This window comes from Scyliorhinus torazame, chromosome 14 (genome assembly GCF_047496885.1).
Source record: "Scyliorhinus torazame isolate Kashiwa2021f chromosome 14, sScyTor2.1, whole genome shotgun sequence".
Lineage (NCBI taxonomy): Eukaryota > Metazoa > Chordata > Chondrichthyes > Carcharhiniformes > Scyliorhinidae > Scyliorhinus > Scyliorhinus torazame.
This window is the reverse complement of record NC_092720.1, coordinates 144,355,766-144,378,554: the sequence shown is the minus strand read 5'-3', so window position 1 is coordinate 144,378,554 and position 22,789 is coordinate 144,355,766. Positions and strand designations below refer to the sequence as shown.

Genomic DNA, 22,789 nt, shown 5'->3' with positions numbered 1-22,789 from the left:
ATCCAGTGTCCGCTGCATCAATAACCTCTGGCAACTCCACAATCCTCAGATTCTTCTCCCGGAGCAGTTCTCCAGATCCTCCACCTTCTCCGGAAGCTGCTTGTGGGTATCTCGCATCACTCCCATCTCGGCTGCCAACGAAGTAAGCTGCTGCTCATGCTCACTCACCGTCTCCTCCACCTTTTGGATCACCTGGCTTTGAGACTCCAACCTCATCTCCACGCGGTCGATCCCCATTTTAAGCAGATCCACCGTCCTCACTAGGTCTTCCAGAGACTCTTTCCTCTACTGGGTGAACTTCTCGTTCAAGAAGTCCACAGCTGTTCCATAGACCACCGCCATTTTCCCATGTGTCCCAGAAAAAGTTTCTCGCTTCTTTTGCCTAAACTGACTTCTGGTCCTCAAATCCATCCACTGGTGGAAAAAACCTTCCTCCATCACCCCTGCTTCTTTTTACACCAAAACATTCGCTCGTTAATTGGGGAAAAGATCCAAAAACAGACTGTCACAAGTGGGAGCTACCAAATGTGCGACCACTCACACCATGGTCGCCACCAGACGTCCGTCTAAATACTTCTTAAGAGACAAAATTGTACCCGCCTCTACTACTGCGCCTTGCAGTTCGTTCCAGAAACTTAAGATCTTGTATGTGAAAAAATTGCCCTTCTGAATCCTCTCCCCTCTCACCTAAAACCTATAGCCCTCTAGTTTTAGATTCCCCTACCTTTGGGAAAAGAGATTGACTTATCAATGCCATTCATTATTTTATAGACCTTTATAAGATCACCGCTAAGCTTCCAAAGCGCCAGGAAAAAAAGTCCCTGAATATCCTGCCTCTCCTATAACTCAAACCATCAAGCCCCGGTAGCATCCTAGTACAGCTTTCCTGCACTAATATCCTTTCTATAATAGGGTGATCAGAATTGTGCAGGAAGTGTAACCAATGTCAGCTCCTCACAGACCGTGTGGTATCGGTTGGAGCAACAGTTGGATACACTTAGGAGCATGCAGGTGGCGGAAAATGTCATCGATAGGATGGTAAAGACATGGTCACACACAAGGTGCAGGCAGACAGATGGGTGACCGCTAGAAAGGGCAGGCAGGCAGTGCAGGAATCCCCTGTGACTGTCCCACTCTCTAACATATACTGTTTTGGATACTGTTGGGAGAGATACACTATCAGGGGAAAACCACAACAGCCAGAACAGTAGCATCACAACTGGCTCTGTTGCTCAGCAGGGGAGGGCAAAGTGCAGGACGGTAATAGTTACAGAGGACTCTATAGTAAGGGGCACAGATAGGCGCTTCTGTGGACATGAAAGAGACTCCAGGATGGTATGTTGCCTCTGTGGTGCCAGGGTCAAGGATGTCTCTGAACGAACACAGGACATCCTGAAGGGGGAGGGTGAACAGCCAGAGGTCTTAGTACACACAGGTACTAACGAGAGATGCAGGAAAAGTGATGAGGTCCTGCAGAAGGAGTCCAGGGTGTTAGGCTGTAAATTTAAAGCAGGTCCTCTAGGGTTGTAATCTCAGGATTACTTCCTGTGCCACGTGCCAGTGAGGCTAGAAATAGGAGGATAGTGCAGCTAAACACGTGGCTAAACTGGTGGGGTGGGAGGGAGAGTTTCAGATTTCTGGACCTTTGGGATCTCTTTCGGGGTAGGTGGGACCTGTACAAGAAGGACTTGTATCTAAACTGGAGGGGCACCAATATCCTGGCTGGGAGGTTTACTAGAGCAACTCGGGAGGATTTCAACCAGTATGGCAGGGGATGGGAACCAGAGCGCCAGCTGAGGTGGTGTCTGAAATGATGGAGAAATAGAGAACAAAAATAAGAGAACAACATCATTCTCAGGCAGAACAAAACAGATGACAAGTGTGAGAAGGGAGGTGGACAATGCAGGACTGAGAGTAAATGTGCGCAGCACATGGAAGAAGGTAAATGAGTTTGTTGCGCACATTGAAATTGGCCGGTACGACGTTGTGGGCATCACACAGGCGTGGCTGCAAGGGGATCAGGGCTGGGATCTAAATATGAAAGGATAAGTGTCCTATCGAAAAGACAGGCAGATGGACAAAAGGGGCGGGGTTGCACTGTTAGTGAGGAATGAAGTTGGGCAGCACAGTGGCGCAGTGGCCCTGCAGCCTCACGGCGCCGAGGTCCCAGGTTCGATCCCGGCTCTTGGTCACTGTCCATGTGGAGTTTCCACATTCCCCCGTGACTTAATAGAGGTTTATAAGGTAATGAGGGGGATAGATAGAGTAGACGTTCAGAGACTATTTCCTCGGGTGGATGTAGCTGTTACAAGGGGGCATAACTATAATATTCAGGGTGGGAGATATAGGAGGGATTGTCCGAGGTAGGTTCTTTACTCAGAGAGGGGTTAGAGTGAGGAATGGACTGCCTGCTGTGATAGTGGAGTCGGACACTTTAGGAACTTTCAAGCTGTTATTGGATAGGCACATGGAGCACACCAGAATGACAGGGAGTGGGATAGCTTGATCTTGGTTTCCGACAATGCTCGGCACAACATCGAGGGCCGAAGGGCCTGTTCTGTGCTGTACTGTTCTATTATCTATTATATTACAATAATCATGGGGGACTTCAATATGCAGGTGGACTGGGAAAATCAGATTGGTAGTGGGTCCCAAGAAAAGGTATTTGTGGAATGTCTAAGAAATATTATTTGGGAGCAGTTTGTGACAGAGCCTACTAGGGAACAGGCAATTCTAGATTTGGTGATGTGCAATGAGGCAGATTTGATTAGGGAACTTAAGGTGAAGGAACTCTTAGGGAACAATAACCACAATATGATAGAATATGCAGCTTGAGAGGGAGAAGCTGCAATCAGATGTTACGGTATAGAAATGAAAAATGAAAATCGCCTATTGTCCCAAGTAGCCTTCAATGAAGTTACTGTGAAAAGCCCCTAGTCGCCACATTCCAGAGCCTGTTCGGGGAGGCTGGTACAGGAATTGAACCGTGCTGCTGGCCTGCCTCAGTCTGCTTTAAAAGCCAGCTATTTAGCCCAGTGTGCTAAACCAGCCCCTGGTATTACAATTAAATAAGGGTAACTGCAAAGGCATGAGGGAGGAGCTGGCCAGAGGTGGTTGGAAATGGAGCCAAGCAGGGAAGACAGTGCAACAGCAATGGCAGGAGCTTTTGGGAGGTTATTCGGGAGGCACAACAGGAATTCATCCAAAGGAGGAGGAAACATGCTATGGGGAGGACAAGGCATCCATGGTTGATGCGGGAAGTCAAGGACAGCATAAAAGAAAAAGAAAAAGCATACAAAGTGGCAAAGATTAGTGGGAAGCCTTTAAAAGCGAGCAGAGGACAACTAAATAAACAATAAGGAGATTAAATATGAGTGCAAGGTAGCTAGGAATATAAATGAAAATAGGAAGTTTGTTTTCAAGATATAAAAGGTAAGAGAGAGGCAAAAATAGACATTGGACCACTGGAAAATGTGGCTGGAGAAGTAATCATAGGAAACAAGGAAATGGCAGACAAACTGAATAGTACTTTGCATCAGTCTTCACGGTGGATGAATAAGGGTAACTGCAAAGGCATGAGGGAGGAGCTGGCCAAAGGTGGTTGGAAATGGAGCCGAGCAGGGAAGACAGTGCAACAGCAATGGCAGGAGGGATGCAGAATGGCCACCCTTCACGGTGGGATGCCAGTGCTCCAGGAGAATCAGGGGCAGAGGTGAGTGCAGTGACCATCACGAAGGAGAAGTTTCCGGGGGAACTGGAAGGCCTGAAGGTGGATACATCACCTGGACCGGATGGACTACACCCCAGAGTTCTGAAAGAGAGAGCGGAGGAGATTGCGGAGGCATTGGTGGTGAAATTCAGGAAAAGCGGGAGGCAGAGAGGGTCCCAGAGGACTGGAAAGTAGCTCATGTAACACCGCTGTTTAAGAAGGGAGGGAGGGAGGCAGAATATGGGAAATTATACGCCGGTTAGCCTGACTTGGGTCATTAGTAAGATTTTAGATTAATGATGAGAAGTGCATGATAAATTAGGACTGAGTCAGCACGGCTTCGTCAAGGGGAGGCCATGTCTGACAAATCTGTTCAAAGTTCTTTGAGGAAGGAACAAGAAAGACAAAGGAGTACCAGTGAACGTGATTCATTTAGATTTCTAGAAGGCCATTGACATGGTGCTGCACGGGAAGCACAGGGGGCAGCATGATCGCACAGTGGGTAGCACTGTTGCTTCACAGTTCCAGGCTCCCAGGTTCGATTCCCGGCTTGGGTCAGTGTGTGTGTGGAGTCCGCACGTACTCTCAGTGTCTGCGTGGGTTTCCTCCGGGTACTCCAGCTTCCTCCCACAAGGCCCGAAAGACGTGCTGTTAGGTAATTTTGGCATTCTGAATTCTCCCTCTGTGTGCCGGAACAGGCAACTAGGGGATTTTCACAGTAACTTCATTGCAGTGTTCATGTAAGCCTACTTGCGACAATAAAAATTCTTAAATACGTTAAGAGCCCTGGTGTTAAGGATAAGATCCTGGCATGGATAGAGGATTGGGTGACTGGCAGGAGGCAGAGAGTGGGGATAAAGGCGTCTTTTTCAGGATGGCAGCCGGTTACTAGTGGTGTGCCTCAGGGGTCGGTGCTGGCACCACAACATTTCACAATATACACTTATTATCTGGCAGAAGAAACTGAAGGCACTGTTGCTAAGTTTGCAGGTCTGTGGAGGGAAAGGTAGTATTGAGGAAGCAGGGGGGCTGCAGAAGGGACTTGGACAGGCTAGGAGAGTGGGAAAAGAAGTGGCATAGAACATACAGAGCAGAAGGAGGCCATTCGGCTCATCACGTCTGCACTGACCCACTTAAGCCCTCACTTCCACCCTATCCCGCTAACCCAATAACCCCTCCTAACCTTTTTTGGTCACTAAGGGCAATTTATCATGGCCAATCCACCTAACCTGCACATCTTTGGACTGTGGGAGGAAACCGGAGCACCCGGCGGAAACCCAAGCAGACACGGGGAGAACGTGCAGACTCCGCACAGACAGTGACCCAGCAGGGAATCGAACCTGGGACCCTGGCGCTGTGAAGCCACAGTGCTATCCACTTGTGCTACCGTGCTGCCCATTGGAAAAATGTGAGGTTACGCACTTTGGAAGGAGGAATGGAGGCATAGATTATTTTCTCAATGGGGAAATGCTTAGGAAATCAGAAGCACAAAGGGACTTGGAAGTTATTGTTCAAGATTCTCTTACGGTTCATGTTGGTATCAATGGAAGCATTCATGTCAAGATGACTAGAATACAAGACCAGGGAAGTATTTCTGAGGCTGTATAAGGCTCTGATCAGACCCCATTTGGAGTACTGTGAGCACTTTTGGGGCCCGTATCTAAGGTAGGTTGTGCAGGTCTTGGAAAGGGTTCAGAAGTGGTTCACAAATGATTCCTGGAATGAAGAGCTTGTCGTATGAGGAACGATTGAGGGCTCTGGGTCTATACTCGTTGGGAGTATAGAAGGATGAGGGGGGATCTTATTGAAACTTATAGGATACTGCAAGGTCTGGATAGAGTGGACGTGGAGAGGATGTTGCCACTTGTAGGAAAAACCAGAACCAGAGGATACAATCTCATCGAAAGGGGTTATCCTCAAAACAGAGATGAGGAGGAATTTCTTCAGCCAGTGGGTGGAGAATCTGTCGAACTGTTTGCCGCAGACTCTCACTGAGAGTCTTTAAGACAAAGATAGATAGGTTTTTGATTAATAAGTGGATCCGGGGTTATGGGGAGAAGACAGGAGAATGGGGATGAGAATAATATCAACCATGATTGGACGGTGGAGCAGACTCGATGGGCCGAGTGGCCTAATTCTGCTCCGACGTCTTATGGTCTGATGTACACAGTATTCCAAGTGTGGTTTGCAAATGTCTTGTACAACTTGAGCAGGACGTCCCAACTCCTGTATTCAATGTTCTGACCAATGAAACCAAGCATGCGAATGCCTTGTTCACCACCCTGTTCATCTGTGACTCTACTTTCAAAGAGCTATGAACCTGTACTCCGAGATCTCTTCGTTCTATAACTCTTCCTAACACGTTACCATTAACTGAGTATGTTGTGCCCCAATTTGATCTATCAAAACACATCGGCTCACATTTAACAAAATTAAACTCCATCTGCCATTCATTGGCCCACTGGCCCAATTGATCAAGGTCCCGTTGCAATCTCTTTTTTTTAAAAAATATTTTATTGAAAATTTTTGGTCAACCAACACAGGACATTGTGCATCCTTTACACAATATTATAACAACACAAATAACAATGACCTATTTTATAAACAGAAAATGAATAAATAATAAATAACAAAAATGAAAACCAACCCTAATTGGCAACTGCCTTATCACAAGTAACACTCTCCAAAAATATAATTTAACAGTCCAATATATAATTATCTGTAGCAACGACCTATACATATTATACAGTATATATTAACAACCCTGAGAGTCCTTCTGGTTCCTCATCCACACCCCTCTCTCCCCCCCCCCCCCCCCCTCCCCCCCCCCCCCCCCCCGGATCCTGGGCTGCTGCTGCTGCCTTCTTTTTTCCATTCCATCTATCTTTCTGCGAGGTATTCGACGAACGGTTGCCACCGCCTGGTGAACCCTTGAGCCGACCCCCTTAGGACGAACTTAATCCGCTCTAGCTTTATAAACCCTGCCATGTCATTTATCCAGGTCTCCACCCCCGGGGGCTTGGCTTCTTTCCACATTAGCAATATCCTACGCCGGGCTACTAGGGACGCAAAGGCCAAAACATCGGCCTCTCTCGCCTCCTGCAGTCCCGGCTCTTGTGTAACCCCAAATATAGCCAACCCCCAGCTTGGTTCGACCCGGACCCCTACTACTTTTGAAAGCACCTTTGTCACCCCCATCCAAAACCCCTGTAGTGCCGGGCATGACCAAAACATATGGGTATGATTCGCTGGGCTTCTCGAGCACCTCGCACACCTATCCTCCACCCCAAAAAATTTACTGAGTCGTGCTCCTGTCATATGCGCCCTGTGTAATACCTTAAACTGAATCAGGCTTAGCCTTGCACACGAGGACGACGGGTTTACCCTGCTTAGGGCATCTGCCCACAGCCCCTCCTCGATCTCCTCCCCCAGCTCTTCTTCCCATTTCCCTTTTAGTTCATCTACCATAGTCTCCCCTTCGTCCTTCATTTCCCTATATATATCTGATACCTTACCATCCCCCACCCATGTCTTTGAGATCACTCTGTCCTGCACCTCATGCATCGGGAGCTGCGGGAATTCCCTCACCTGTTGCCTCGCAAAAGCCCTCAGTTGCATATACCTGAATGCATTCCCTTGGGGCAACCCATATTTCTCGGTCAGCGCTCCCAGACACGGGAACTTCCCATCCACAAACAGATCTTTCAGTTGCGTTATTCCTGCTCTTTGCCACATTCCATATCCCCCATCCATTCCCCCGGGGCAAACCTATGGTTGTTTCTTATCGGGGACCCCCCCAAGGCTCCAGTCTTTCCCCTATGCCGTCTCCACTGTCCCCAAATCTTCAGTGTAGCCACCACCATAGCTTGTGGTGTAGTTCCTCGGTGAGAACGGCAATGGGGCTGTCACCATAGCCTGTAGGCTAGTCCCCCTACAGGACACCCTCTCTTTTTTTTTAAGAATATTTTATTGAAAATTTTTGGTCAACCATCACAGTACCTTGTGTATCCTTTACACAATAATATAGCAGTATAAATAACAATGACCTGTTTTATAAACAAAGAATAAATAATATATAACAAAAACGAAAACTAAAACTAAATGGCAACTGCCTTGTCTCAGATAAACACTCTCCAAAAATATGGTTTAACAATCCAATATACAATTATTTATAGCAACGACCTATACATATTATACATATATATTAATAACCCTGAGACTCCTTCTGGTTCCTCCCCCCCCACTCCCCCCTGGGCTGCTGCTGCTGCCTTCTTCTTTTTCATTCCCTCTATCTTTCTGTGAGGTATTCGACGAACGGTTGCCACCGCCTGGTGAACCCTTGAGCCGATCCCCTTAGGACGAACTTAATCCGTTCCAGCTTTATAAACCCTGCCATGTCATTTATCCAGGTCTCCACCCCCGGGGGCTTGGCTTCCTTCCACATCAACAGTATCCTGCGCCGGGCTACTAGGGACGCAAAGGCCAAAACATCGGCCTCTCTCGCCTCCTGCACCCCCGGCTCTTGTGCAACCCCAAATATAGCCAACCCCCAGCTTGGTTCGACCTGGACCCCCACTACTTTCGAAAGCACCTTTGTCACCCCCACCCAGAACCCCTGTAGTGCCGGACATGACCAGAACATGTAGGTGTGATTCGCTGGGCTTCTCGAGCATCTCGCACACCAATCCTCTACCCCAAAAAATGTACTGAGCCGTGCTCCAGACATATGCGCCCTGTGTAACACCTTAAATTGAATCAGGCCTGGCACACGAGGACGATGCGTTTACCCTACTTAGGGCATCTGCCCACAGCCCCTCCTCAATCTCCTCCCCCAGCTCTTCTTCCCATTTCCCTTTCAGCTCATCTACCATAATCTCCCCCTCGTCCCTCATTTCCCTATATATATCTGACACCTTACCGTCCCCCACACGTCTTTGAGATTACTCTGTCCTGCACCTCATGCGTCGGGAGCTGCGGGAATTCCCTCACCTGCTGCCTCGCAAAAGCCCTCAGTTGCATATACCGGAATGCATTCCCTTGGGGCAACCCATATTTCTCGGTCAGCGCTCCCAGACTTGCGAACTTCCCATCCACAAACAGATCTTTCAGTTGCGTTACTCCTGCTCTTTGCCATATTCCAAATCCCCCATCCATTCTCCCCGGGGAAAACCTATGGTTGTTTCTTATCGGGGACCCCACCAAGGCTCCCGTCTTTCCCCTATGCCGTCTCCACTGTCACCAAATTTTCAAAGTCGCCACCACCACCGGGCTTGTGGTGTATTTCTTCGGTGAGAACGGCAATGGGGCCGTCACCATAGCTTGTAGGCTAGTCCCCCTACAGGACGCCCTCCCCAATCTCTTCCACGCCGCTCCCTCCTCTTCCCCCATCCACTTACTCACCATTGAGATATTGGAGGCCCAGTAGTACTCACTTAGGCTCGGTAGTGCCAGCCCCCCCCTATCCCTACTACGCTGTAAGAATCCCTTCCTCACTCTCGGGGTCTTCCCGGCCCACACAAAACTCATGATACTCTTTTCGATCCTTTTGAAAAAAGCCTTCGTGATCACCACCGGGAGGCACTGAAACACAAAGAGGAATCTCGGGAGGACTACCATTTTAACTGCCTGCACCCTCCCTGCCAGTGACAGGGATACCATGTCCCATCTCTTGAAGTCCTCCTCCATTTGTTCCACCAATCGCGTTAAATTTAACCTATGCAATGTACCCCAACTCTTGGCTATCTGGATCCCCAAGTAACGAAAGTCCCTAGTTACCTTCCTCAGCGGAAAGTCCTCTATTTCTCTGCTCTGCTCCCCTGGATGCACCACAAACAACTCACTTTTCCCCATGTTCAGTTTATATCCTGAGAATTCTCCAAACTCCCAAAGTGTCCGCATTATCTCTGGCATCCCCTCCGCCGGGTCCGCTACATATAACAACAAATCATCCGCACACAGAAATACCCGGTGTTCTTCTCCTCCTCTAAGTACTCCCCTCCACTTCTTGGCACCCCTCAATGCTATTGCCAGGGGCTCAATCGCCAGTGCAAACAGTAATGGGGACAGAGGGCATCCCTGCCTTGTCCCTCTATGGAGCCGAAAGTATGCAGATCCCCGTCCATTCGTGACCACACTCGCCACTGGGGCCCTATACAACAGCTGCACCCATCCAACATACTCATCTCCAAAACCAAATCTCCTCAGCACCTCCCACAAATAATCCCACTCCACTCTATCAAATGCTTTCTCGGCATCCATCGCCACCACTATCTCCGCTTCCCCCTCTGGTGGGGGCATCATCATTACCCCTAGCAGCCTCCGTATATTCGTATTCAGCTGTCTCCCCTTCACAAACCCAGTTTGGTCCTCATGGACCACCCTCGGGACACAATCCTCTATCCTCATTGCCATTACCTTGGCCAGAATCTTAGCGTCTACATTTAGGAGGGAAATAGGTCTATAGGACCCGCTGCGGGTCCTTTTCCTTCTTTAGGAGAAGCAATATCGTTGCCTCAGACATAGTCGGGGGCAGCTGTCCCCTTTCCTTTGCCTCATTAAAGGTCCTCATCAGTAGCGGGGCGAGCAAGTCCACATATTTCCTGTAAAATTCAACTGGGAATCCATCCAGTCCCGGAGCCTTCCCGCCTGCATGCTCCTAATTCCTTTCACTACTTCCTCTATTTCAATCAGTGCTCCCAGTCCCACCCTTTCCTGCTCCTCCACCTTGGGAAATTCCAGCCGGTCCAGAAAGCCCATCATTCTCTCCATCCCATCCGGGGGTTGAGCTTCGTATAATTTTTTATAAAATGCCTTGAACACTCCATTCACTCTCTCCGCTCCCCACTCCATCTCTCCTTCCTCATCCCTCACTCCCCCTATTTCCCTCGCTGCTCCCCTTTTCCTCAATTGGTGGGCCAGCAACCTGCTCGCCTTCTCCCCATATTCGTACTGTACACCCTGTGCCTTCCTCCACTGTGCCTCTGCAGTACCCGTTGTCAGCAAGTCAAATTCAACGTGTAGCCTTTGCCTTTCCCTGTACAGTCCCTCCTCCGGTGCATCCGCATATTGCCTGTCCACCCTCAGAAGTTCTTGCAGCAACCGCTCCCGTTCCCTACTCTCCTGCTTTCCTTTATGTGCCCTTATTGATATCAGCTCCCCTCTAACCACTGACTTCAGCGCCTCCCAGACCACTCCCACCTGGACCTCCCCATTGTCATTGAGTTCCAAGTACATTTCAATGCACCCCCTCACCCTTAGACACACCCCCTCATCTGCCATTAGTCCCATGTCCATTCTCCAGGGTGGGCGCCCTTCTGTTTCCTCCCCTATCTCTAAGTCCACCCAATGTGGAGCGTGATCCGAAATGGCTATAGCCGTATCCTCCGTTCCCCTCACCTTCGGGATCAACGCCCTTCCCAAAACAAAAAAGTCTATTCGCGAATAGACTTTGTGGACATAGGAGAAAAACGAAAACTCCTTACTCCTAGGTCTGCTAAATCTCCACGGGTCTACTCCTCCCATCTGCTCCATAAAATCTTTAAGCACCTTGGCTGCTGCCGGCCTCCTTCCAGTCCTGGACCTCGACCTGTCCAGCCCTGGTTCCAACACCGTATTGAAATCTCCCCCCATTACCAACTTTCCCACCTCTAGGTCCGGGATGCGTCCTAGCATACACCTCATAAAATTGGCATCATCCCAGTTCGGGGCATATACGTTTACCAAAACCACCGTCTCCCCCTGTAGTTTGCCACTCACCATCACGTATCTGCCCCCGCTATCCGCCACGAAAGTCTTTGCCTCAAATATTACCCGCTTCCCCACTAATATAGCCACCCCCCTGTTTTTCGCATCTAGCCCCGAATGGAACACCTGCCCCACCCAACCTTTGCGTAGTCTCACCTGGTCTATCAGTTTCAAGTGCGTTTCCTGTAACATAACCACGTCTGCCTTAAGTTTCTTAAGGTGTGCGAGTACCCGTGTCCTCTTTATCGGCCCGTTCAGCCCTCTCACGTTCCACGTGATCAGCCGGGTTGGGGGGCTTTTTACCCCCCCCCTTGTCGATTAGCCATCCCCTTTTTCCAGCTCCTCACCTGGTTCCCACGCAGCTGTGTCCCCCCCCAGGCGGTGCCCCCCCGCCCATCCCACCCCATACCAGCTCCCCCCCTCTCCCCAGCAGCAGCAGCCCAATAATTCCCCCCTCCCACCCCCCCCCACTAGATCCCCCACTAGCGTAGTTACACCCCCCGTGTTGCTCCTAGAAGTCAGCAAACTCTGGCCGACCTCGGCTTCCCCCCGTGACCTCGGCTCGCACCGTGCGATGCCCCCTCCTTCCTGCTTCCCTATTCCCGCCATGATTATCATAGCGCGGGAACCGAGCCCGCGCTTCCCCCTTGGCCCCGCCCCCAATGGCCAACGCCCCATCTCTTCCACCTCCTTTCCTCCCCCCACCACCTCCTGTGGAAGAGAGAAAAGTTACCACATTGCAGGATTAATAACATAAAACTCCTCTTTCCCCCCTTCTTCGCCCCCCATACTCGCCCCACCATTTTGTTTCAAACGTTCTTTTTTTTTTTAAATAACCCACTCATTCCAATTTTTCTTCCACGATAAAAGTCCACGTCTCATCCGCCGTCTCAAAGTAGTGGTGCCTCCCTTGATATGTGACCCACAGTCTTGCCGGTTGCAGCATTCCGAATTTTATCTTCTTTTTGTGAAGCACCGCCTTGGCCCGATTAAAGCTCGCCCTCCTTCTCGCCACCTCCGCACTCCAGTCTTGGTATAGGCGGATCACCGCGTTCTCCCACTTACTGCTCCGAGTTTTCTTTGCCCATCTAAGGACCATCTCTCTGTCCTTAAAACTCCCGTTGCAATCTCATATAACCTTCTTCACTATGCCACCAATCTTGGGTGTCATTTGCAAACTTCCTAACCATGCCTCCTAAATTCTCATCCAAATCATTAATATAAACAAATAGCAGTGGACCCAGCACTGATCCCTGAGGGACACCGTTTGTCACAGGACTCCAGTTTGAAAAACAAGCCTCGTCAAACCAATTTTGTATCCAGTTGGCTACCTCACCCTAGATCCCGTTAGATTTAACCTTATGCAACAACCTACCATGCAGTACCTTGTCAAAGGCCTTGCTAAAGTCCATGTGGACAACGTAATCTACCTTCTTGGTCACCCTTTCAAAAAAAAAAACTCAATCAAATTCATGAGACATGATTTTCCACTCACAAAGCCATGATGACTGTCTAGGGACAGTCCTTGCCTGTAGATCCTGTCTCTCAGAATACCTTCCAATAGCTTACCCACCAGACGTTGGGCTCACTGGTCTGCAGTTCCCAGGCTTTTCCCTGCGACCCTTCTCAAACAAAGGCACAACATTTACAATTCTCAAGCACCTCACCTGTGGCTGTCGACGATTCAAATATCTCTGAACAAAAAAAAAGAACAAAGAAAAGTACAACAGGTTTGTTTCAAACACTAGCTAGTGTTTGAAATAAACCTGTTGGGCTTTAACCTGGTGTTGTAAGACTTCTTACTGTGCTCACCCCAGTCCAACGCCTGCATCAACACACCAAGAAAAGTACAGCACAGGAACAGGCCCTTCGGCCCTCGAAGCACGTGCCGACCATGCTGCCCGACTAAACTACAATCTTCTACACTTCCTGTGTCCGTATCCCTCTATTCCTATCCTAGTCATGTATTTATCAAAATGCCCCTTAAATGTCACTATCGTCCCTGCTTCCACCACCTCCTCCGGCAGCGAGTTCCAGGCACCCACTACCCTGTGTAAAAAAACTTGCCTCGTACATCTACTCTAAACCTTGCTCCTCGCACCTTAAACCTATGCCCCCTAGTAATTGACCCCTCTACCCGAGGGAAAAGCCTCTGACTATCCACTCTGTCTATGCCCCTCATAATTTTGTAGACCTCTATCAGGTCGCCCCTCAACCTCCATTGTTCCAGTGAGAACAAACTGAGTTTATTCAACCGCTCCTCATAGCTAATGCCCTTCTGCACCCTCTCTAAAGCCTCCACATCCTTCTAGTAGTGTGGTGACCAGAATTGAACACGATACTCCAAGTGTGGCCTAACTAAGGTTCTATACAGCTGGCACATGACTTGACAATTATTATACTCAATGCCCCGGCCAATGAAGGCAAGAATGCCGTATGCCTTCTTGACTACCTTCTCCACCTGTGTTGCCCTTTTCAGTGACCTGTGGACCTGTACTCCTAGATCTCTCTGACTTTCAATACTCTTGAGGGTTCTACCATTCACTGTATATTCCCTACCTGCATTTGACCTTCCAAAATGCATCACCTCACATTTGTCCTGATTAAACTCCATCTGCCATCTCTCCGCCCAAGTCTCCAAACGATCTAAATCCTGCTGTATCCTCTGACAGTCCTCATCTGTATCCGCAATTCCACCAACCTTTGTGTCCTCTGCAAACTTACTAATCAGACCAGTTACATTTTCCTCCAAATCATTTATATATACTACGAACAGCAAAGGTCCCAGCACTGATCCCTGCGGAACACCACTAGTCACAGCCCTCCAATTAGAAAAGCACCCTTCCATTGCTACTATGACCTAGCCAGTTCTGTATCCACCTTGCCAGCTCACCCCTTTTCCCGTGTGACTTCACATTTTGTACCAGTCTACCATGAGGGACCTTGTCAAAAGCCTTACTGAAGTCCACATAGACAACATCCACTGCCCTACCTACATCAATTATCTTTGTGACCTCTTCGAAAAACTAGATCAGATTAGTGAGACACGACCTCCCCTTCACAAAACCATGCTGCCTAATACGTCCATTTGCTTCCAAATGGGAGTAGATCCTGGCTCGAAGAATTCTCTCCAGTAATTTCCCTACCACTGACGTAAGGCTCACTGGCCTGTAGTTCCCTGGATTATCCTTGCTACCCTTCTTAAACAAAGGAACGACATTGGCTATTCTCCAGTCCTCCAGGACATCACCTGAAGACAGTGAGGATACAAAGATTTCTGTCAAGGCCTCAGCAATTTCCTCTCTAGCCTCCTTCAGTATTCTGGGGTAGATCCCATCAGGCCCTGAGGGCATATCTACCTTAATATTTTTCAAGACGCGCAACACCTTGTCTTTTTGGATCTCAGTGTGACCCAGGCTATCTACACACCCTTCTCCAGACTCAACATCCACCAATTCCTTCTCTTTGGTGAATACTGATGCAAAGTATTCATTTACTACCTCGTCCATTTCCTCTGGCTCTACACAGATTCCCTTGCCTCTCCTTCAGTGGGCCAGCCCTTTCCCTGGCTACCCTCTTGCTTTTTATGTACGTGTAAAAAGCCTTGGGATTTTCCTTAACCCTATTTGCCAATGACGTTTCGTGACCCCTTCTAGCCCTCCTGACTCCTTGCTTAAGTTCCTTCCTACTTTCCTTATATTCCACACAGGCTTAGTCTGTCCCAGCCTTCTAGCCCTGACAAATGCCTCCTTTTTCTTTTTGACAAGGCCTACAATATATCTCTCACTATCCAAGGTTCCCGAAATTTGCCGTATTTATCCTTCTTCCTCACAGGAACATGCCGGTCCTGAATTCCTTTCAACTGACACTTGAAAGCCTCCCACATGTCAGATGTTGATTTACCCTCAAACATCCGCCTGCAATCTAGGTTCTTCAGTTCCCGCCTAATATTGTTATAATTACCATTCCCCCAATTTAGCACATTCACCCTAGGACCACACTTATCCTTGTCCACCAGCACTTTAAAACTTACTGAATTGTGGTCACTGTTCCCGAAATCATAGAATTTATAGAATGTACAGTGCAGAAGGAGGCCATTTGGCCCATCGAGTCTGCACCGGCTCTTGGAAAGAGCACCCTACCCAAGGTCCACACCTACACCCTATCCCTATAACCCAGTAACCGTACCCAACACCAAGGGCAATTTTGGACACTAAGGGCAATTTATAATGGCCAATCCACTTAATCTGCACATCTTTGGACTGTGGGAGGAAACCGGAGCACCCGGAGGAAACCCTCGCAGACACGGGGAGGATGTGCAGACTCCGCACAGACAGTGACCCAAGCCGGAATCGAACCTGGGACCCTGGAGCTGTGAAGCAACTGTGTTATCCACAATGCTACCGTGCTCCCCTACTGAAACTTCTACCACCTGGCCGGGCTCATTCCCCAATACCAGGTCCAGTACAGCCCCTTCCCTAGTTGGACTCTGCTAGGGGACCCACAATTTCCTCCCTAGCCTCCCACAAAGTCTGGGATACATTTAATCAGATCCCGGGGATTTATCTACCTTGATGCACTTTAAGACTTCCAGCACTTCTTGCTAAGTAATATGCACACTCCAAATTCCCAAACATCCATGCCTTTCTTAACAGTACATACCGATGAGAAATATTAATTTAGGATATCACCTATCTCTTGTGGATCCGCACCTAGGTGACCTTGTATATCCTCAAGAGGCCCTACTCTCTCCTGAAGTTAATCTTTTGCTCTTTATATATTTGTAAAAACTCTTCGGATTCTCCTTTGCCTTATCTGCCAAAGTAATCTCACGTCCCCCTTTTACCCTCCTGATTTCCCTCCTGGTCTATCTTTCCTGAAGCATCTATACCCCGAAACATTGAGCTGCCAGTCCCGCCCCTCCCTTAGCCATGTTTCAGTAAAAGCTATAATATCCCAGTCCCATGTACCCATCCATACACTGAGTTAATTTGCCTTGCCCATCTGGCCTTTTGCATTGAAATAAATGCAATTTAATCCAGACTTCCCTTGCTCTCTGCCATGCTTTCTCAGACCATCTATCTGGCCATGTTTTGTGCACTTTCCCTATGGTTTATTTCTCTGAGCCTTACCGGATCAATTCACTGAGTTCTCCGAAGTCTCTATACTCTGTACTGTGGCCCTTTTTGATTTTGACTTGGGTTTCTCTGCCTTTCACTTTTCCTCCTGCTTTTTGTTTCTGTCCCCATTTTGATTTGCTGACTGCCTGCATTAGTTCCCATCCCCCTGCCACATTAGTTTAAACCCTCCCCAACAGCACTAGCAAACACTCCCCCTAAGGCATTGCTTCCAGTCCTGACTCTGCCCAATCCTGCAACTGTCTACCAAGTGCTTTGCTGTGAAATCTTTCATAATGGCATTTTTACCACTGTCAACGTTTGCTGAATGGTCTATAATTTCATGTCTTTTCTCTACCTCCCTTTTTAAATAGCGGATTGTTCCAGAGTCTACCGAATCTTGGAAGATGACCACCACTGCATCCACTATTTCTTGCGCCACTTCCTTAATTACTCTGGGATGTAGATTATCAGATCCTGGGGATTTATCAGCTTTCAATCCCATCAATTTCCTTCCTAATACTGATTTCTTTCCGTTATTTTCTCTCACTAGGGAACTGTTAAACTCTTTAACCATCTTGGTTGATTGTTGTGCCTTTTTGGTGCCTAATGCGTCCTAAAGATTTGATGGTAGTTTTGCCAAACTTATACTATATATTCACAGTGAGGCCTGCCTGTTAAAGCACTTTTAAACCCTACTGGGCTCGATGAACGTATTCTTCCTTGGTAGCAGCTTAAATGAGCAGATTGTCCATGTGGCAAATAATTCCTTCTCTGCCTTTGAGGATGTTGGACATGCGTTGAAAGGTTGCTGGCACAGGGGATATGCCAAAAGGAAGCTGGCCGAAACAAAAGCGACCAGAGTCAACAACTTGGATTCTTGGTCAAGGGGGATCTGCCAAAAATCACTTCCAGCTTCATTTTGGACAACTTTACCATACTGCAATCTACTGACACCATCGGGTGTCTCTCTGAATGGCTTTGCGCATCTGTGTCAGGTCAGCACCGAGCCTGATTTTGCCATGAGGTTTAGGGACTGTAACTAGCCTGGAGAACCACTTTGGAGGCACATGATAGAACTCCTTGATGCAGCATCCTGTCAATTTGCTCTTTGATTTTCTCGATCAGTGAGTGAGGTACTCTCCTTGGGTTAAATAAGAAGACTTGTTTGCTTTTTAAAATGTATTCTTTCAAGGAATGTGGATGTGGCAGGCAAGGCCAGCATTTGTTGCCCATCTCTAATGGCCCTCGAATGGAGTGACTTTTCTTTTTAAAAGAGTCACCAATTTTTGTATCTGCGACGCGATACTCAATTTTGAGCTTTCCTCGGAACAACCTAGAAAATTCACGCCTAAATGTGACTAAGTTTCATTCTTGTTGGCCGTTTATAGAACATCAAGTCCTGAATACTGAGTCACACTGATTGGAGTAATTTCTGATTCTGTAGGATATAAAGAGTTTCATTCATTTATGTCCAAGGGTTGTCATGATGTGACCCATCAACATCTGTGCCTCCTGGCCCTTGTAGCTTTATTTTTGACGGCTGGATCTCAACATCACTAAGTCAATCCAATTTATCTGATAAATTATGAAACCAGCCCCAGTGTCCATTTTAAATTCTGTATCCTTTGACTTCCAACTCGATAGACCAGACATCTTTTACTCCTCCCAGAAAATCTTTCTGTCCTTATTTCCAATTTAGTGTACTGCTGCCGTTGTCATAATGGTTAAAAGTGTGTTACCATCTCGTCCCATATATTGTGCTTTAGACCTACATGATATTAAAATGTCTGGTCTTGCCATAGAGAAAGCATTCAGCTCCCCTTACTGGGCATTCTCTGTGGTGATGTTACTTTTTGGCACCTCATCTGGAATGTTTTAAAATAGGTGAAAAGGTTTCTTCCCTCCCCTTCGGCTTTTGACAGGCTTCTTAGTGGACGGGGCTCTTGACTTTGGGCCTGCATGCACGGTAGCATTGGGCAGCACGGTAGCATTGTGGATAGCACAATTGCTTCACAGCTACAGGGTCCCAGGTTCGATTCCGGCTTGGGTCACTGTCTGTGCGGAGTCTGCACATCCTCCCCGTGTGTGCGTGGGTTTCCTCCGGGTGCTCCGGTTTCCTCCCACAGTCCAAAGATGTGCAGGTTAGGTGGATTGGCCATGATAAATTGCCCTTAGTGTTGGATGGGGTTACTGGGTTATGGGGATAGGGTGGAGGTGTTGACCTTGGGTGGGATGCTCTTTCCAAGAGCCAGTGCAGACTCGATGGGCCGAATGGCCTCCTTCTGCACTGTAAATTCTATGAATGCCGGATCAACCCCTCCGAAGCCTCCCGAAGTACAGCCAATTCTGCTATTGCAGCTCCACCTTGCCTTGCTAACTGTTCAATCTTCTCCAATATTAAATTCTCCTTGGATTGCAAAGGCCCAACAGCGCATCGTCGAGCACACCAACCACATTGCGGCTGCAAATTAACACAACTCATGCTTTAAAGCTCCATAACCGCTACTACTGGCCAGTCAATACAAGTCTTTGAATAATAAAACAAGGGATTCTTCTGGCCTTTGGCTCCTTTGGTTTAATCTCACCCATTCAATGACCATATTCTTCTTATGTCAGAAGTAACTATCGAAAATCCTCATAATCTCCTTCTAGGATGCAGAGGTGTCATGACATCATTAGGAATGGCTCCAATTGCTAACATGGTAGTTTTGTGGCTTTTCTTGCAAGTCCAAAATTGTCCGGTACCTTTTGAATGGTCATCTCCAGACCTCCCATTGTTACAGACCCTGTTGGAAGGGTTGTGTAAGGGATAGTATCTGTTCAATGGCTGCCAACATAATGGGTGGCTCACTGTTCGTACATAGAATTTACAGTGCAGAAGGAGGCCATTCGGACCATCGAGTCTGCACCAGCCCTTGGGACGAGCACCCTCCTTAAGCCCACACCCCCGCCCTATCCCTGTAACCCCACTTCAATTTTGTGGACACTAAGGGCAATTTAGCATGGCCAATCCACCTAACCTGCACATCTTTGGACAATGGAGGAAACCGGAGCACCCGGAGGAAACCCATGCAGACATGGGGAGAACATGCAGACTCCGCACAGACAGTGACCCAAGCTGGAACCGAACCCTGAAGCTGTGAAGCAACAGTGCTATCTAGTGTGCTACCGTGCTGCCCATTGGGCCAAATGCCCTCAGTCTGTGCTGCAGGGATTCTATGGTGTTATGATTATCATTATCTGATTAAACAAACATTTCCCTTTACTCGACAAATAAGGCATACAGTACAAGAGCAAGGGCATGATGCTGAACTTGTAAAAGACATTAGCTCAGCCTCAGCTGAAGTATTATGTACAGTTCTGGGTGCCATAATTTAAGAAGGGGGTGAAGGTATTGGAGAGCTGAAAAGAGACGTGAATGGTTACAGGGACACAGAACTTAAGTTGTGAAAGTAGATGGGAGAGGTTAGGATTGTTTTACTTGAGAGGAGATGTTGATAGCGATGTTCAAAACCATGAGGGGTCTGGACAGAGTAAATAGGGAGAAATTGCTCCCACTCCTGAAAGCAGCAAAGCCGAAACAGCACAGATTCAAACTTGCAAAAGCAATAAAAGAACAATTTCACACACCGAGTGGCAAATGCACTATCTGAGAGCTTGCTGGAGGCCAGCTCAATCAAGGAATTCAACACTGATTTAGACTATTATTTGAAGAGGAAGAGTGTACAAGGTTTATCAGGGGAAGGCAGGAGATTGGCGTTATGCGCAATGCTCATTCAGAGAGTCGGTGCAGACATAATGGGCCAAATGGACTCCTTCTGGGCTGTAACAATTCTGTAATTCTATGAATACAGCCAACCTTCCCAAAGTCTTTACTCACATGCAGTTCTTCCATCTTTGCTGCTGTTTTTCCCTGGATAAATGAGCGATTTTTCTTCCTGTTCTGGTTCTGGAGAGATATAAACAAAAGATGTAAGGTAACTTTTTTAAAAATATGAATAGTTATTCGCGCTCAAATATGTTTTGCCTCCAGTATTAGATTGGTAAGTACATGATGAAGTACACACTCCTGGAGTAGCACAGCTAAAAGATTCCAAATCGAAAGAAAACATTTTTCAAACAAATGACTAACAATGCTTTTTATAAGAAAAGTGGACAGATGTAACAGCAGACTTTTATAGCTAGTTAGCCCATCATTTCTGTGCTGGTGTTTTGCCAACACAATTTATTTTCTTTTGCCCTTTCCTGGGTGTCCGCTTGCTGTCCATTCATTCATTTCCCCTGAACTACGTAGCTTGCTTGGCCATTTCAAAAGAGAAATCAAAACTGCTGCGGGTCTGGAGTTACATGGAAGCCACAACAGATTTCCTTCCCTAAAGGGCATTTATGAACCAGATGGGCTTGTATAAAAATCAAAAATGGTTTCGTGTTCATCATTCGACTTGCAATGCCAGATTTTTTTTTATTGAATTTAAATTCCACCATCTGCAGTGGTGAGATTGAAATCCTCATCCCAAGATCATTTCCCTGGGTCGCTGGATTGTCCAGTGACAATAACACTATGCCACCATCTCCTCTCAAATCTCTCCCTCAAATATTCAATAAGCTTTTCCATAAAAACAATGGTAATTGCCTAAACCACTCCATGACTACAGTAAGAAGTCTTGCAACACCAGGTTAAAGTCCAACAGGTTTGTTTCGATGTCACTAGCTTTCGGAGCGCCGCTCCTTCCTCAGGTGAATGAAGAGGTATGTTCCAGAAACATATATATATATATATATATAGACAGATTCAAAGATGCCAGACAATGCTTGGAATACGAGCATTAGCAGGTGATTAAATCTTTACAGATCCAGAGATGGGGTAACCCCAGGTTAAAGAGGTGTGAATTGTGTCAAGCCAGGACAGTTGGTAGGATTTCGCAGACCAGATGGTGGCCAGGTCCCGGTTGAGGCCGCACTCATGTGTGCGGAACTTGGCTATAAGTTTCTGCTCGGCAATTCTGCGTTGTCGCGCGTCCTAAAGGCCGCCTTGGAGAACGCTTACCCGGAGATCAGAGGCTGAATGCCCTTGACTGGTGAAGTGTTCCCCGACTGGAAGGGAACATTCCTGCCTGGTGATTGTCGCGCGATGTCCGTTCATTCGTTGTCGCAGCGTCTGCATGGTCTCGCCAATGTACCACGCTTCGGGACATCCTTTCCTGCAGCGTGTGAGGTAGACAACGTTGGCCGAGTCGCACGAGTATGTACCGCGTACCTGGTGGGTGGTGTTCTCACGTGTAATGGTGGTATCCATGTCGATATCATTACACCAGCTCTCGGTGGCCATCAATGACCTTGATCATTCACAGTTAGTTATTGGATGGTGAGGGCAGAAGACTTGGAAGGGGTGAAATGAAAAGAGGTAAAATGAGTGAGCGGTGCTGAGTGGAGTATTCCAGTAATGATATGCATGGTAGCATTCTAATGCGCAGGCATGTGCATGTCAGTGCGTGGGCATGTGCGTGTCAGTTCGTGGGCGTGCGCGCGTCAGTGCGAGGGAATGTGCGCGTATGTGCACTGGTGCGTCAATGCGTGGGCGCATGCGTGTCATTGCGCATGCGTGCGCACCAGTGCGGGCGCGTGCCTGTCGGGGTTGCCGAGTGTGTCGGGGCCTGCTTGTCAGGGAGTGCGTGCCGGCACGGGCATGTCGGCAACGGAGTGTCGGTGTCAGCACGTGCGTGTTGGTGTGTGTATCGCTTCGAGTCGCCCGGTGCGTGTCGGCGTAGGTGCGCGCGTGTCCGTGCGCGCGTGTCCGTGCGCGCGTGTCCGTGCGCGCGTGTCCGTGCGCGCGTGTCCGTGCGCGCGTGTCCGTGCGCGCGTGTCCGTGCGCGTGTAAGCATGGTGCGTGCTGGAGCGTGTGAGCTGGTGTCGGCGTCGGCCAGTCGGTGTCGCCGCGTGCCTGTCGGCACCTATATGTCGGTGCCAGCACGTACGTGTCAGTGTCGCCATGTGTATTGCCGCGAGTCACCATGTGTGTGTCGGTGTAGTTCTGTGTGTGTGTGTGTGTGTGTGTGTGCGCGTGCGTGCATATCAATGCGCGTGCGTGTGTGAGACAATGCATGCGTGCTCATGCCGGCGCGTGCCTGTCGTTGCGTGCCTGCCGGTGTAGGCGCGTGCGTGTCTGGGCGTGCTTGCCGCAGTGTGCGTGTCAGCTCATGAGTGACGTGCGTGTATC

The 22,789-nt window shown here is 48.3% G+C and overlaps 1 protein-coding gene across 2 annotated transcripts in view; it reads right to left on the bottom strand.

Moving 5' to 3' along the window:
- The window catches only part of ryk (receptor like tyrosine kinase), a 492,414-nt gene that overhangs the window by 322,688 nt on the left and 146,937 nt on the right, over positions 1–22,789 (bottom strand). For both annotated transcript variants that reach the window (XM_072474977.1, XM_072474976.1), the window contains exon 5: positions 20,453–20,521. In XM_072474977.1, coding sequence (XP_072331078.1) covers positions 20,453–20,521 — 69 coding nt within the window. The remainder of the gene's footprint in view (positions 1–20,452; positions 20,522–22,789) is intronic.